Below are 15,668 nucleotides of genomic sequence, written 5' to 3'. Positions count from 1 at the left end.
AACATGAAAACCCCCTCCCCCCCTCCTTCTCTGGGGAGCGTGCGTTTGATGTAGAAACTTTTGGCCTTTATTGAGCTTCTTGCATAGTTGAACAACAACATACACCAACAGGCGCAGCGGCAGAGAGGTGCTGCGAATCGCATTTGGCTTATTCTGTTTCAAACATGAGTCTACCTTTTGGGGAAAAAAGAAGAGAAGAAAGAAAAAGAAAAAAAAAAAAAAACCGGTAAAGGATCATATACCAAACGTACCTATCGGGTTGCCATTGCCAGCGTACAATGTGTCCCAACATCTCTCTCTCTCTCTCTCTCTTTCTTGCGCCTCGAGCTCCTTCTTTTTGCTTGCAACACGTCACCGCTCATATAGGCTCCCATGTTCCAACACGGACTGGCGAGTCGCTAAAGATGTGCCCTTCCATTGCCACGGCCATGTTGTGGGACCCGATGCTCTCGACGAGAACCCACAATCCCTCTGCGCCTATGCGACCGGGCTCCATGTCAAACTGCGGGGTGCGTATAGGAACCATCGGATCTCGAAACTCGTTTTGCCCGGAAACCGCAATGACAGCTTGTCCAAGACCGTGACCATGCACGACTGATACACGGACCATCAAGGATGCCGGCGGCCCGGTCCTTCCGCCGTCCTGGGGTATGCTCACGGCCTGCATGTTCACCGTCGCCCGGGTTAAACAAGACGCATCGACCGGCACGCGATACTTTTCCTCGCCCTCCGTCATGAGGAGTCTTGGAAGCTTTCCAAGGAGTCTGCCGGCCCCGTCCGCCGGCACAGGGGTGACGCTGATTGCGGTCTTGGAGGCAAGACGGAGGGCGAAGCCGGCAACTTGGCCAGCATCGAATGTCGAGCAAACCAAGGTGTAGGTTCCGGGCTCGAGCAGCGGAATGTCGGCCACGGCACATCCACGTCGATATTCACCGGAAGACGCCACCAGGTCCTTCAATCTCACGCTCGTGACTCGGTTACCCTGCGCCCACACAATGTCCACGTGAACGTGGATTTCACTGAGGTCTGCGGAAAGGAGAATCGAAACAGGGGTTGCCCTGTTGACAGAGAGCTTGTATTGAGGGTTCTGGAAGTACGTGGCACATGAAGAGTTGCCACCGGCGGTTCGTCTCGTCCAGGCCCCTTTTTCTTCCACGACACAGGGCATTGCCTCGGAGGCTTCCGCCACGGTAAGCGGACAATGAGAAAACAGTAGCATGGTAAAGGAATAGCTGGGCAAAGGCAGTTCGTGTTGATCGAGAACCACTGTGTACTGGCGATTGGGCTTGGCTTCCAGACGAACCAAGGTTTGAGGAGAATCAACGTACGGTCCATGATAAAGCTCTTCACCTCTTGTGTGGACTCTGTGGCCCACGTTGTCGAATATCGACAAGCTCATGAAGCCGAGCTGACGGCTAGCTGCGGCCGTGGAACCTTGGATACCACTTCGGGCAAGTTTAAGCTCCGCGTCAGCGAAATGCCGACTTACAACGATCCAGACAGTCCCGGGAGTCGACGACGCCACGGCGAACTGAGGGTTCTTGGACAAGACCTCACGGTATATCTTGGACGGTATATCCCAGGAAAAATTGTAGTCTCGACGATGAGAAAACAGGGAGGGATTCCAATTGAGATACATGACATCGAAATGCTGTGCCACGTCTTCGAGAGAGACCCAGAGCCGGCTGCTGGACCGCTGGGAGCCTGTTGATAACCCTGTTGCAGACTGTCCAGGCAGCGAAGATTGTTGGTTCAAGCTGGCTGCCGATTGCGTTGTCGAGCCTTCCAATGTTGCCATGGAAGGGCCATCGCACCATGGATTCTTGATCAAGAGTCGCCGAAGGCCCCCGTAGGAATCCACATTCTCAACCGCATAATCATGCTCCCCTATTAGACCCAGGATTTTCTCTTCCTCTGCGGATATTCGACCAGTACCAAGCGTGATGACAACATCTTGCGACTGGTATGCTGTTGAGATGCGGCTCCATATATCATTTAGATCCGAGTCTTCTCTTGAAGCAAGTTAGCATGAGAAATTGGCCGCAGGGGCGAGTTTCACAGGATGGAAGCATTTTGACAAGGGTTCACCATACTTTTGGAGAAAGATTTGTTCCGGAATCCACCCTATAAGAACCCATAGATCTGTGCTTGAATTACTTCCCGGGAAATCATAGCCACCCCGGACTTTCAAGTAGGCCTTTTCCAGAAGAGCGGGCCACAAAAGGTGACGGTTGTTTCTGTCGACCACGAAAAGATTGCGATTCGTTCGCGACATAGGCAACCTGTCATCGATTGTAACGCGCCTCGCACACCCATTGAAGTTCATCTTCATCACGTACATGCCGGACTCGGAGAGTTTCGGCCTGCCTTTTTCGTGGTCGAAAGGATGAAATATTGAAGAAAGCAGCTGAGAGTATGGGGTAATGCAAAGACATATCTTGTTAGTATAGACACCTTGGCGACGTGGGAGTTTCGACATGGTCTCACCGCGCGCTTTCCTACCAGGACGTGGAGGGCTGCGGACAGACTGGCTACAACAGAACAGTCTGTGGTGACGTCTTGAACCAGATCACTGTTGTTAGACACCTGCATCATTGCGTCTTCCCTAGAAGATTTGTCGACAATATCATCGAGCTTGAACAAATCGAGCGGTTTGGCCCACGCTTCGAAGTTCTGCAACTGTGTTTTTGACAGGGTGAAGATTGCGTCGTCTCTGAGGGAAAGCAGGGGCAGGTGAGTTATAGTACCCAAAGCAGTAGCAGAGTAATCCTTGGCCAGGACGAAGGGTTTGGTTCAGCTCGACCTACAGAAACAAGGATGATGATGTTTGGGAATCGACGGTTGGGGAGTCGCTGTCCCATGGCGGGAAATGATTTCCATGAAGCCTTGAGCTACCACTACCTGGAAGTTCCGCCCGAGGTTCTACAGGCACGGCTGGCCGAACTTTTGGGGAAGCAGTCGGCGGTGCCGTTTTCGAGAGACGTCTCTTGAGGTTTTCTGCGTACGAGATGAGTTCCTGACATTTGCGTCTGAGACGGGCCGAGTCGGGCTTGTTAGAGACGTCCAGCGCTGCGCTCATGTACAGTTCAGCCGCTCTGATAGCATGTGTGAGTGCGTCTTGGCCACTGCATTGGGTTGCGAGAAGCTCTTCATCCTGTCGTGGACCCAGAGAGTCAGAAGTCAATCGTCCGTCGCTTGTCTTGGGTGGTTGATGATGATGGGATATCGAAGGGCTTTCAAGTCACACAACTCCATGTTCACAAAAGGAAGAAAACTTATGGAATAAGACGCAAGGCTTTTATAAAAGCCGCATCATCACTTCTACGTACCTGAGCTTTCCTCTCCATATCTGCGTCAAGAGGACTCAGTTCAATGCAGCATGGTCTGTCTACCTTTTGATTTTCCTTTCTTTTCCTCTTACCGCCTTATGCTTTTCTTTTTTTTAATTGCCTGGCATTGAAATCTTTTCTCTTTTCTCCTTCGGGTCTCTTATGTCGAAGCACATGATGGGCAGCGGAAATGGACAGAACGGTGCGGCGGGGGCCACTGGACTGCGATCCAGCTGCGGTGCTGTTATGGGCTTGGCTACGGTGGTCAGTATCGTATCGTATCCTTCCTGCCTTGAAGAGGTGGTGCTCCGTTAGGTAGTTCCGTACGGTTGTTAGAGAGAGGCGGACCCACCTTTTTCCAGATCAATACATCCTAGCTGGTATCTCCCGCCGAACCTTCACTAAAATGCTTATACAGGTACCTACATGTACCTTAGGTACTTACCAGGTACCAGACACCTAAGGTAAGGTACCTTAGGTAAATTTACAATAGGGCCAATAAGAGACCGTTGTAGATGGCGGGTTTTCGTCTGCCTTGAACACTGCTAAATTGAACAGCCTTTTGACGAGGGCATAAACGAGGTCTATTTTCAATCCCGTGGTCAAATTAGCAGGAATCACCTCGCAGCCGCTCTATATGCCCTACGCGTGCGATAAGAGCGATATAGCTCTTCATAAATACAGAAATTGCTCCCACTACTTCCTAGTCTGTTAATGTATCTTTTAATAGAAGGTTTTCTAATGGCTTAATAAACCCTGGTCTGATATAATAAGCCTGCACCTTCACACCTTCAAAGGGATTTAAAAAAAAAAAAAAATCGCTACTGCGCGTTTAGCGTGTTTGGCTACCTTTCGTGTCGAGTGTGGGGAAAACACGAAACTAACACGGCAACACAGCGTGCAGGCGCGTCTTGTCGAGCAAGGACAGAGTTATCCGTACTGGAAAAAAAACGGCACGGAGACGGAAATTGTTGCAGGCCGGAAACGGTGGGTCACTCAAGATGGAATGGCGACTGACAACGGCAGCGGGCGGCAACCATGGGGCAACCAATATTGCAGTACCTGTCGGGATGATGCGAAGAACCGTCGAGCGATACGGGACAACTCGGGTAGGAATGCGAAGCTCTTTTACGAGTTGGACCAGACATGGCGAGGTAAGCCAGGGAAGCGAAGCGGCACGAGAATACCTTTGGTATCTGTCACCTCAGGTCAACACAACAGGTAGGTTCCGCGGTACCTGCCCTGGTCGATGGAGGAATACTGCGAGTGGCGAGATGGCCTATACGGAGTACGGAGTAGTATGTACGGATAACCTGGTCTTGTTGTTGATGCGACTTTTATCGCGGAGGGTGATGAGAAAACACCATGAAAAATCTAGAGAATGGCAGAAATCAAAACAAAAACAAGGATGATTGGCAGGGATGCGCTCGTCACTACACGTCTGGTACGTGGGGAACGGGTTAGTGTCTGGTGCACTGCATGTGCGTAACCAGTTTGGCGTCTGGTTGGGTTGGGCACGGCACCAGGTCTTGGGGCAGGCCTTCGGGGGCTCAGCTCAGGAGTCGGAGTCGTCACCAGGACAGCCGAGGGGCCTCTGCACTGTGCAGTCAACAACTGGTTGTTGCAGTCTGGGTCGCTCGCTGCATGTGGTCTGCAGTCTGGACTCTGCAGTCAACATGTTGCTCCCGCTGCCAACAGCGCCACCCACCCTGGGACACCAGGGCCCACCGCCCACCGCCCACTCGCTCGCAGTCAAGTCCCCCCCCCCCTCCAGACTCGCTGAGGAATGGCCTCCCTTGTCTCCATGCCTGACCTTCAGAACAGACCGGTGGCATCAACTCTATCCGCAGCCAGCTCGGCCTCAGCCGTCGCCCGTTAATTTTTTTTTTTTTCCTTTCCCTCTTCTTTATCGACGCTGGCCTGATCGCTTGTCTTATCCGCCGTCGTCATTGCGGATATTCTGCGCGCTGTTTGTTTGGACCGTGGCTCATCCAATCCCAGTTTACTTCATTCTGCTTGGTCCGCCTCTTGCTTTGGAACGGCCCCAAACCTTGGGAACGCACGGATACAACGGACGACGAGCCATCGCCGAAAGCCCATCAATGAGGCTTCACCTCCCACATCTCAAACATCAGCTTCTTTATTCATCGCAATTGGATAACCGCTACCTTCCCCCCCCCCCCCCCCCCCCCCCCCCCACTCTGCCTCAGCCTCAACCGCAAACCACCGAGTCTGGCTTCAGGAATCTGCCGCTCATCACGCCATCTTCATCGACGTCCATGGGACAGCCAAACTCCTGTACTTCCAAGAGCTGGATGAAAGATTAACTTTGCTCACCTGCCACACCTGGAGACGTTGGCTCCTCTCCACGCATCTCTCCGCCCACGCATCTCACCACCCGCCCGAGGCCAGCACCAATGTCGAATTCAGTCCGCGCCATCACACCCCCCCCCGCTGCGGAGAGGCGCCGGTCCGAGTCGAAACGCGTGCTCGGAAGCGACTCGACCAGAAGAACCAGCAGGAGGGTGACGGCTAATGACGTACTGCCGGTGCCCGCTCTACATGCAGAAGCCGTCGATCGCGCCCTGCTACGAGAATTTCAACCGCCACACCGTGACAGCACGCCGGCTGCAAGTCCGCACAGAAAGCGACAGAGAATAAACGGCGACAGGTGCATCATCCCCACCATGTTCGCTGGTTTTTCGTTGTGTTTGGTGTGGAGACTAATTCTGCCTAGATTTATTCCTACACGGTCTGGTCAAGATCTTCAAGCTAGCTTTAGTTTGCTGCATGAAGATGGGTCTCCCACGACTCCCTCAAGGCAGAAGAAGCGAACTCCTCATGGAGAACTGCATTTTCAAAAAAGTCTGTTTGCCATACTACTCGATCCCCTTCCAAACCAAGGCTCATCAAACGACGCTAACTCTGATGCCTTCCACATAGCCGAAGAAGCAAACCGGACCTTCTCGACTCTCCTTCGGGCCGAGCTATTTGAAAACTCTGTTCCTCAATCATCGAATGCTTCGAATCTGTTACCAGACAGCACCGTCAGAAACATGTCGATGGCACGGGCTCATGATGTAACCAGAGCTCAAACCCCGCCGAATAGCAAACCCGCCACCTCTCTGCCCTCTTCTTCCTTGACGCCATCCACACCGCACAAAAATCTCTTTTCATACATGTCTCCACGACGCCATACTGATGTGGCCGGGCATCTCACTCCCTCAAAAACACCCCAGAGCCGGCACGGGCCAAACTTGGATACCACAGCAGAAATCTATAGCCTATCGCCCGTGAGGTTCGGAAGCCAGCAGATGCTCCTCAGCCCTCGGCGGCAACCGCGGGCTGTTAGCAAAGTACCGTACAAAGTTCTGGATGCTCCAGAACTGGCCGATGACTTTTATCTGAACTTGGTGGACTGGGGTAGCGCCAACGTCCTCGGAGTCGGACTTGGATCAAGCGTGTACATGTGGAATGCTCAGACTAGCAAGGTGAGCAAGTTGTGTACGCTGGAAGACGATACTGTGACAAGCGTTTCTTGGATACAAAAAGGCACGCATCTCGCGATCGGCACAGGTAAAGGCTTGGTACAAATCTGGGATGCGGAAAAGACGAGGAGGTTGCGAACAATGACTGGGCATACAGCTCGAGTTGGATCGTTGGCCTGGAATACCCACATCCTCACCTCGGGCTCTCGAGACAGACTCATATATCACAGGGACGTTCGGGCTCCAGACCAATGGCTCAGAAAGCTGGTGGGACACAAGCAAGAGGTTTGCGGACTGAAATGGAACTGCGAGGACGGTCAACTTGCAAGTGGAGGGAACGACAACAAGTTGATGGTTTGGGACAAGCTGTCGGAATCGCCGTTGTGGAAATTCTCTGATCACACTGCAGCTGTCAAGGCAATCTCTTGGTCTCCCCATCAACGTGGGCTACTAGCCTCGGGCGGAGGAACGGCCGACAGACGCATCATCTTTCACGACACGGTCAAGGGAAGCGTCATCAACGAAATTGACACGGGTAGTCAGGTCTGCAACCTTGCGTGGTCCAAGAACTCGAACGAGATCGTCTCGACGCACGGATACAGTCAGAATCAGATCGTGGTCTGGAAATATCCGTCCATGACGCAGGTCGCGAGTCTGACTGGGCATACATATCGTGTTCTCTATCTGGCAATGAGCCCGGACGGTCGTGTAGTTGTCACTGGTGCTGGCGACGAGACGCTACGATTCTGGTCCATCTTCGGTCGCCGCTCTGGAAGTCGTGAGGAAGGGGAAGGCGCGAGAGGCACATTGGCTAACTGGGGTATCATACGATGAGACGACGATTTTCGACAATCTTGGCCAGCCCATCTAAGCATGTCATGGCTCCTCTCATTGCGACACGGCGGGAGCACCTGCGTCATGAGACAAGCAACACACTGGGGCAGCAACACCCCTGGAGAGGTGGTGGAAGAGCGTTTAAATAGCGACATTGATTGTTTATGTGATTCACGCAGCGTACATAAAGCAACTCGTTTATTATGTTTCCAGATATTGTCCTTTCATATTATCATATTATTCTATGTGAGCAAGCATTCATGGATTCATCAAAGAAGGGACTTGATCAGGAAGCCCTAGTAGGGTAGAGCTTTTGGTTGGCGGAAGTTTTGAGGCAGTCGGCGAAAGCGGTGGCCTAGTTTATCATATTCGCATTTATTTCCCCACAACATTCCATGCGGCTGCATCTCCATCCATGCAAAGGGTTTTTTTTTTTTTTTTTTTTTTTTTTTTTTTTTTTTTTTTGGTTCGCGAAGAAAAGACAACATCCATGCCCCCCCTCCACCCCCCTTTTGGCATAAAGCAGGGGCAGTTGAGTTGAGTTGACTCAAAACGTTGACGTGAAAAAAACCAACCAACACACAGCACACACGTAGTGTCCACGGCAAGTAATTTAATCGCTAACTGTGGTTGCTTATGTACCCCTCTCTATGAGCCCTTCTATACTCCCCTGCTACGGCTTTCTTTCTCGTGCAACATCTCTAGCCCCACAGTCAGCCCCTGTGATTGAGCTCTCGTCGAGCAGAGGGATTTTGTCCAAGCTCATAGTTCTACCGGTGGCCCCCACGAAGCGTGAATGGTCATGGGTTGACGAGCTGTTTTGCGTTTCTGACATGGTTTTGTTACTGTTGCTGTTGTTGTTATTGTTGCCCTGGCCTGGAAGTGCAGCCACAGTCCCTGCGACGACCGAGTCAGGGTGTGGAGTCAGCAACGGCGATTGCAACATGAGCTCCGGAGTGTTTTGCCATCTCAGAACCTCGGCCTTCATGGCTTCCAGCTCTTTCTGAAAACGCTTCCCGAACACGTCAATATAGTATGTCGATCCGTTATAGATACTCCACGCAAAGACGGTCAACAGAAACAAGGACGAGGCCCATCGGCTGTGGAACCACAAAGGGCAGGGGAGCATGGTCAGGACCGCATAGCTGTATTGAATCATCATAAAGGCCGGCTCTTGAAGGCCGGCTGGAAGGGACAGAACAATTCTTCCGATCCAAGTTTTGGAGTAAGATCGTCGCAACCACGTAAAGGATGTTGGACGACCAGCCGCAATCTTGTCTCTGCGCCTCACAGTGATGAAGAAGTAGTAGCTCAACTGCCAGAAAGCATATGGTATCGTGCTCCAGGAGAGCATGGAGATGACGTTGGCATATGCCGTCGCGGAGCCAGAATCTGCGTTCTTGACCGCCCATATGGCAGGAAACCTGGATTCCTGCTCGAGAGGAGAACACAGGTGAACCAAACAATGGAGCGTGACACAGGGCATGATGTGGATGAAGAGAGAGGTGACCTTGTCGAGGCTGTGGAAGACGAGGGAATTACGCCACATGACGATGGCCACGGCGTTGTTGCCAAAGGCCAGACAGTAGGTTGCTGTGAACAGCCGCTTCGAGTTGGGAAACACCCAGATGCTGAGGGTAAGCAACACGTTGACGAAGTAGCAGAGGTCGGCGAGGAAGTAGTGGTAGCCACGGCTGCGGTATGTGAAGAATCGGATGGGCATAAAGTAGACCAACTGAGCGGTGTACCAGAGGTGAAAGTGCTGCGGGTACCCGCCGATGAGGTATCCGCTGATAAAGATATTCATGACCCCGCAGATGAAGGAGATCTTCTCGCGCGCGCTGATTGCCTTGGTGTCGTTCCAGTGCCGGCCCAGCTTCTCAACCCGCTGCCGCATCCGTCTCCTGTAGCGGTCGAGCTGCTCGTCGGCCGAGGGAACGCGGCGTCTCCATTCTTCAACCATGCGATCGCGCGCCAGCTGGGTTTTGGACTTGAACGCATCCTTTGATCTGCGGACTTTGTCCGTCTGCGCCGAGATGCCCTTTTGAAGCTTCTCCAGCTGCTGTGGCAAGGCGAAGTTGTCCAGAAGATCGAGCACGGTGAGTCGATCAAGAGGCGGGAGCGGATCCCAGTCGTCATGGTAAGAGTCGCTGCCGGAGACGGAGGGGTTCCTCGAGAGCCTGTGGCTATTTGTCGGCGTCGGATCAAGACACGGCGACTCCAGCGTGGCGGGTTCAGACGACGATGCGTTTAGATGGGCAAGTGTCTCGGTATCTTGTTGGGGAGCATCTAGCGAGTCCGAGGTTGGTGGCTCTGGAAAAGGTTCCTCATCCATCCTGAGAGATCTGGCACGTCGGAGAGATGCTGGTTAAAGGTGTGGTTTCCAGACTGCCGAGCTTATCAGGGGATCAAGTCGGCATACTGACAGAATGTACTTCGAGCCGGTTTAAAGGGCGGCCCTGATCCAAGTTGCATGATCCTAGCGTGCTTATGGGCAGCTAGTGCGTTAAAAACAGGAAATTAAACCAGCGCTAAAATATCGCCTTATGAAAGCATATACAGCATATGTAGTAAGCAATATTAAATTAGCTATATACTTTATAACTGATTTATTGAAGATTGGATATTATATACGTGCTGTCACGGACTCGGGCTATACCCGTGCCATGGATTGGCTGGGGCTCGGGCTGCGCCTGTACCTAGCCCGGGACGGATTATATAAGACAGACGCGCGGGCCGATAGGGCAACGCTAGGGTTCTAGCCCGCACCACATACAGATATAAATAGGCCTTAAAGGGACTTTTATTCAGGATCTTTCCTTTATTCTTTAGTTTATTTAATATATACATTTAACGCCTATCTGCAGTCGCCCTAGGACTAGTCCTTTATAATTAAATAAACTTTTTTAACCTTTATTATTATATCACCTATAACTATTAATAATAGATATTGTTAAAATCAGCGCCTTTTTAGCTGTATTTTAGTACTGGTCTCGCCACCATACAACGTCTCTACGTTAAGATATCGCGGTGGCTATACCAGGCGCTATAGTGGGGCACAGCGCCCCACAACGCCGATTACAGTGGGCCACAGCGCCGGTCACGGCACCGGCACAGCGACCCACATCCGGCCACAGCGGCCGGTCACAGTAGGCCACAGGGCCCACAACAGGCGGCGCATTTCTACGGGATTACCAAATAGGCAAATCTTGCTAATACCAGCACTTTCGGCCTTCTACATACAGTCACCCGCTATATCGAGCCTTTACGGCACACCAATATAGGGATTCCGGCCCGTATGACAGACCAATATAGGGCTTCCGGCCTGTACGGCAGGCTGTTATAGGGCATTCGGCACACCGCTATAAGCCACTGGCTTGGTTGGGTAGGCACTGGATAGGATATTGGGCACAGACTGGGCACGGTTGGGCAGGCCGACTTTTCGTCGGGTTTTTTCGCTATTTTTGCGGTTTTTTATTATTTTTAACCGCTCTTTCAAAATGGTAGAAATATGTCCAAAATTCCCTCTTTCTAGCTAGAATAGTTACCAACAATTAGAATTAGATTTCCCTGATATCTTTGCTCTGGTCAACCTCTCGTGCGCTTTAAATCTTTAACCTGCTCTTTGTTTTATTTTGCAATGCCTTGTACGCCACTGTTGGTATCCAGTACATTTCCAATAGTATTCTGAATCACCATTTTGCAATAAGTATAACTAATAGTAAAGTAATCGAGCAGTAATAAGGGCGAGATACCCTTAGTATAAAACCCTAGCGGCTAAAAGGATATTAGTGTCACGGGCTCGGGCTACGCCCGCGCCACAATGTGGCTAGGACTCGGGCTGCGCCCGCGACTAGCCTCAGGAGTATCGGCACGGGGTCACGAGGGCTCGCTAAGGACTCGGCCCGTGCTACGTATGGGCATAAATAGGCTACTTAGAAGCCCCTATTCGGGCCCTCTCTCTTTCCTCCTTAGTCTATTTAATATATTCATTCGACGCCTATTCGCAGTAGCCCTAGGGCCAGTCCTTTACAATTAGACTTTTAATTTATAGTAAAAATTGTCGGAATCGCTGTCGCAAGGTGCCCAATTGGGCACCAATTGGGCACATTGCGACGGATGTGCCGCGCACACCCGTTGCATACGATGTGGCCACTTTTGCCCCTTTACCCCTAAGCCCGGTAGGGCACGCGGGCAGCCCGGCCCGACTGCGCCGATGCACATGACCACGGCACGCATAAAAAGGCCACATCGTGTAATTACCCTCTTTTGCTTCCTTTCTTTCCTTTTAGATAGTCAGTCATTAGCAGAGTAATCAAATCCTTTGCTTAGTGACCTCACGGTATACGATACCACGCGCGTAACCCTACGTATAACTGGGTATCCCTTAGTGTAACCAATACTGATCAGTAAAGTTAAAGTTCACTTTATAGATTAGCTAGGACTAGCAAGAAGAGACGATTTAAAAAGATCGTGTTAATAAGGAACGTGATTTAGCCTAATTCAGTTGAAACGGCTTATATATTACAGACTAAGGGATAAGCTGATTATATCTAACCTTCTTTACTCGTCTATCACGAGGAATAATCGCCAAACATCACACTGATTGATTGTATTAGTTAGTAACAATTGCTGAATATTACGATATCTTTAGTTGTGCCGGGAACTATAAAATGCTAAATCTATCGTAATACCATTAGTAGGCATAAAACGCAGGTTCTTACGCAAGCGACTCTGAACCGCAATAATATCTACGGTAAAGGACCTATTTACCGATATACAGTCAAATAAGCAAACGGAACGCCTATAATACCCTGCCCGAATATTGCTTCCTTCTTTCTACCTTCTTTTATTAATTACTTCCTTCTTTCCTTTATTAATTACTACCTCTCTTTATTAGTTATTTCTTTCTAATTCCTATACCTCAATCTCTCTCTCTCTACCACCTACGCCTATCCGCAATATTATAATGGAGGCACTATTGCCGGAAAAGCTTAAGCCTTTCGCTAAGATCATCACAAAAGACTAGATTGATTCGATAAACTAAGTTAACCTTATAAACGCTACGGACGAATAGTTACACAATCGTATTGCCTACCTTATCAATAGTTATATAATAGGCGATGAAAAGGATGATAATCTATAGGAATAATTCCGTGAGGATTGCGATAAGTGGACTGTGGAGATATTCAGCCGTATTAATAAATGGCTCCTACGGGAATTCCGAACAACCCTACGGGAATATAGAGTGTATATTAGAAGTATAGGATCATCAATAATTAGGACCCTTCTCAACTGTATGCAATAAGAATATATACCTAAATGGCCTTAAGAAGAAATAGACCTCTAATTTGCACGTAAGACCTTTATATCCCGGTTAAACCTAGATAGGGAATAATTAGTCCCTACTGCTTACACCGAACGGGAGATATAAATAAACTAGGATGCCCCCTCTATTATAAGCTCGAGGAATTCACTTCCTGCTATAATTATTCGGATACTATTACAGATACCGTTATGGATACCCTTATAAATCCCTTCGCGATTACCCTTATAAATACCCTCGCGATTACCCTCGCGAAGACCTTTATAAGCCCCTTCGACCCCTAGGGACTTTATAACACTAATGGCATAACAACCCCTTATCCCTCTATCTATATTAAAGAAGGCCCCTATTCCTACTAATACCGAAGAAGAAAGGGGCCGGCCGCTATAATAGAAAGGGAAAGCGCCTATTTATAATAGGCCGCTATTTAAGACAGGGGAAAGCTCCCGATAATAATAGTATACAGCGGACAATAACTATAGCCCGACCGACTAAATACTACACCCTAGGGGTTATACCCCTAGCCGGGCTAGCCGAGGCGGCTATCCTAATGCCCCTCGGAATTATAATATGCCTATAAGAGCCAGAGGTCAGGTTATAAGCCCCGATAATATACTTCCCTTAATAGAGGGACCCGATGGTAACACCTTCGAAGTCACTAATATCAATATTCCCTAATATGCCGTTACTAGCGGCATAACGCAAGCCCCTAATATTGATAAAACAGCTGCCCCTAATACCAGATATCACGAATTATAGTATCGCAGCCACAACCTATAGGCATAGATGCCTCAACTACCGGCTTAAATGCCTTACCCGATAATGCTAAAGATAGGCACGGCACTAGACCCCTCCCGGTACTATTAGCCTATTTAGGCCAATAAACGGATGGTTTTAATAGGGGGAAATGAAGCCCCTATTAATAGGGGAAGAAACGAAGCTGCCCCCAATAGGGGAGGAAATAAAGCCCCTATAAACTTCCTACCTATAAAGGACTGGCCCTAGGGCTACTGCGAATAGGCATTAAATAAATATATTAAATAGACTAAGGAGGAAGAGAGAAGACCCGAATAGGGGGCTCTCGATAGTCTATTTAACCATATATTAGCACGGGTCGGGGTCCTGGTATAGTCCCGTAACCCTATACCGCTAACTCATATAACCCTACCTAGGCTAGGCATAAGCGTAGCCTAAGTCCTAGCCATATTATAGCGCGGGCGTAGCCTAAGCCTATAATATACCCCCCTCCTCCGCCTCGCAATCGAATTAATTACATTCCGAAACCCGCCCCTCCTCTATATAGGCCTAATTAGGTCGCCTAGGTTTTTATTACGATAACCTTAAGTCTATTCATCGGGTCCAGTTTATATATATAGGGGGTATTATAGAGTGGCCAATTCGATAGTAGTATAGTAGAAGCATATAAAAGGCCGGCGTTATATCGCTAGTTAGAAGCTATCTATGGTAGCCATTAGTATCGTAAAAATTTTTTCGCTAGCTATTAGTAGGTAATCCCCCTAGGTAAAAGTGTATTTTCTTTCGCGCCCTTTTTATTACCTTTTTTCTTCCCTTCCTTTTCCTTCTTATAGCTGATTTAATTATTATCGGCATCCTACTATAAGTATTATCCCCCCTGCCTAAGGTCGTAATAGATGCTAATATTAATAGACTAATTACCTATATATTCTCTAAAGGCTATACCCTATTTCCGCCCGCATTTAATATATATATCGGTTCGAGTCTGGTGCAACTCTATATTCCCCTAATTAACTATATTAAGACCCTAAATATATTTAAGCCGAACCCTAGTAGCGGCTAAGCCGCAGGCAGCGCGATAACCTTTATAGAACCCAATATTGTGGAAATCCTGCGACCTATAAGCGGTCTAACCGCCTTATCTATTAAGCGCTCTAGCCCTTTAGAGCGCAAATGTAAGCCGCAATACGCTATAGGCGACTATTTATTAGAGGGTGATTCCTCTAATAAAGAGTATAAATACGCCTATAATAAAGAGTTTTTATATAAGCGATATAACCGAAAAATATAGGCGATTAGTATTCTCCTCGTCTATATACGAAAAGGTAAGAGTAAAGGCTACTCTTACTACTAAAATGCATATAGCTTGTGTATATAGCTCGATTTTAAGCTTATTAGTAATCTTAGACTCTAGCGGATCTATTAGGCGCAAATTAAGGCATATAAGGATGGCACTATTATTATTAAACCTATATATCTTACGACTAAGACGATTAAAGCCTAGGCTATTATCCTTTCGCCTTCTTTTCGGGCCTTTAATAACTAATAGCGGCATACTATAGCCGCCGACTAAATAACTCCCTATATCCCGCATCTTGCTTTTAGTCCCTATAGTACCGCTAATAAAGTATTAACCGATATCTCTTAGGCTATAACTCCCTCCCGCCGCTAAGCTAGATTAGTCATCGATTTAGCCCCTATATTAAGTATAATATAGGATATATAACGAGAGGCCTGGGAGTACTATACTTAGATAGAGTAGTATTTAGCGGCTCTTACCCGGCCTTATCTAGCCCCCCCTCCCGCCTGCCTTTTACTAACCTATTATACCGGGGAACCGCCTACCTATAAGTAGGATATATAAGTTCCCTTAAAGGCCTAGCCGTACTACCTACCGCAGAACGCCCTAGCACTATAGCAGCCCTAGCCGCCGCC

At 49.1% G+C, this 15,668-nt stretch overlaps 3 protein-coding genes across 3 annotated transcripts; 1 reads left to right on the top strand and 2 right to left on the bottom strand.

The window, feature by feature from the left end:
* Positions 1-358: 358 nt before the first annotated feature.
* On the bottom strand, positions 359-3,347 carry UV8b_06360 (uncharacterized protein; the record flags this gene model as incomplete). The annotated part of the gene is made up of 5 exons (XM_043143857.1): positions 359-2,012; positions 2,094-2,407; positions 2,488-2,713; positions 2,808-3,154; positions 3,330-3,347. 5 exons carry the CDS (start codon positions 3,345-3,347, stop codon positions 359-361), a joined length of 2,559 nt encoding a protein of 852 aa, XP_042999792.1.
* A 2,399-nt stretch (positions 3,348-5,746) lies between these two features.
* On the top strand, positions 5,747-7,651 carry UV8b_06359 (uncharacterized protein; the record flags this gene model as incomplete). The annotated part of the gene is made up of 3 exons (XM_043143856.1): positions 5,747-6,000; positions 6,067-6,194; positions 6,273-7,651. 3 exons carry the CDS (start codon positions 5,747-5,749, stop codon positions 7,649-7,651), a joined length of 1,761 nt encoding a protein of 586 aa, XP_042999791.1.
* A 673-nt stretch (positions 7,652-8,324) lies between these two features.
* Positions 8,325-9,986, bottom strand: UV8b_06358 (uncharacterized protein; the record flags this gene model as incomplete). Its single annotated transcript, XM_043143855.1, has 1 exon — positions 8,325-9,986. One exon carries the CDS (start codon positions 9,984-9,986, stop codon positions 8,325-8,327), a length of 1,662 nt encoding a protein of 553 aa, XP_042999790.1.
* Positions 9,987-15,668: the final 5,682 nt, after the last annotated feature.

Source organism: Ustilaginoidea virens, chromosome 5 (genome assembly GCF_000687475.1).
Source record: "Ustilaginoidea virens chromosome 5, complete sequence".
Taxonomy (NCBI): domain Eukaryota; kingdom Fungi; phylum Ascomycota; class Sordariomycetes; order Hypocreales; family Clavicipitaceae; genus Ustilaginoidea; species Ustilaginoidea virens.
Note: the sequence above shows the minus strand (reverse complement) of the source record. Positions and strands in the feature narration are given on the sequence as shown.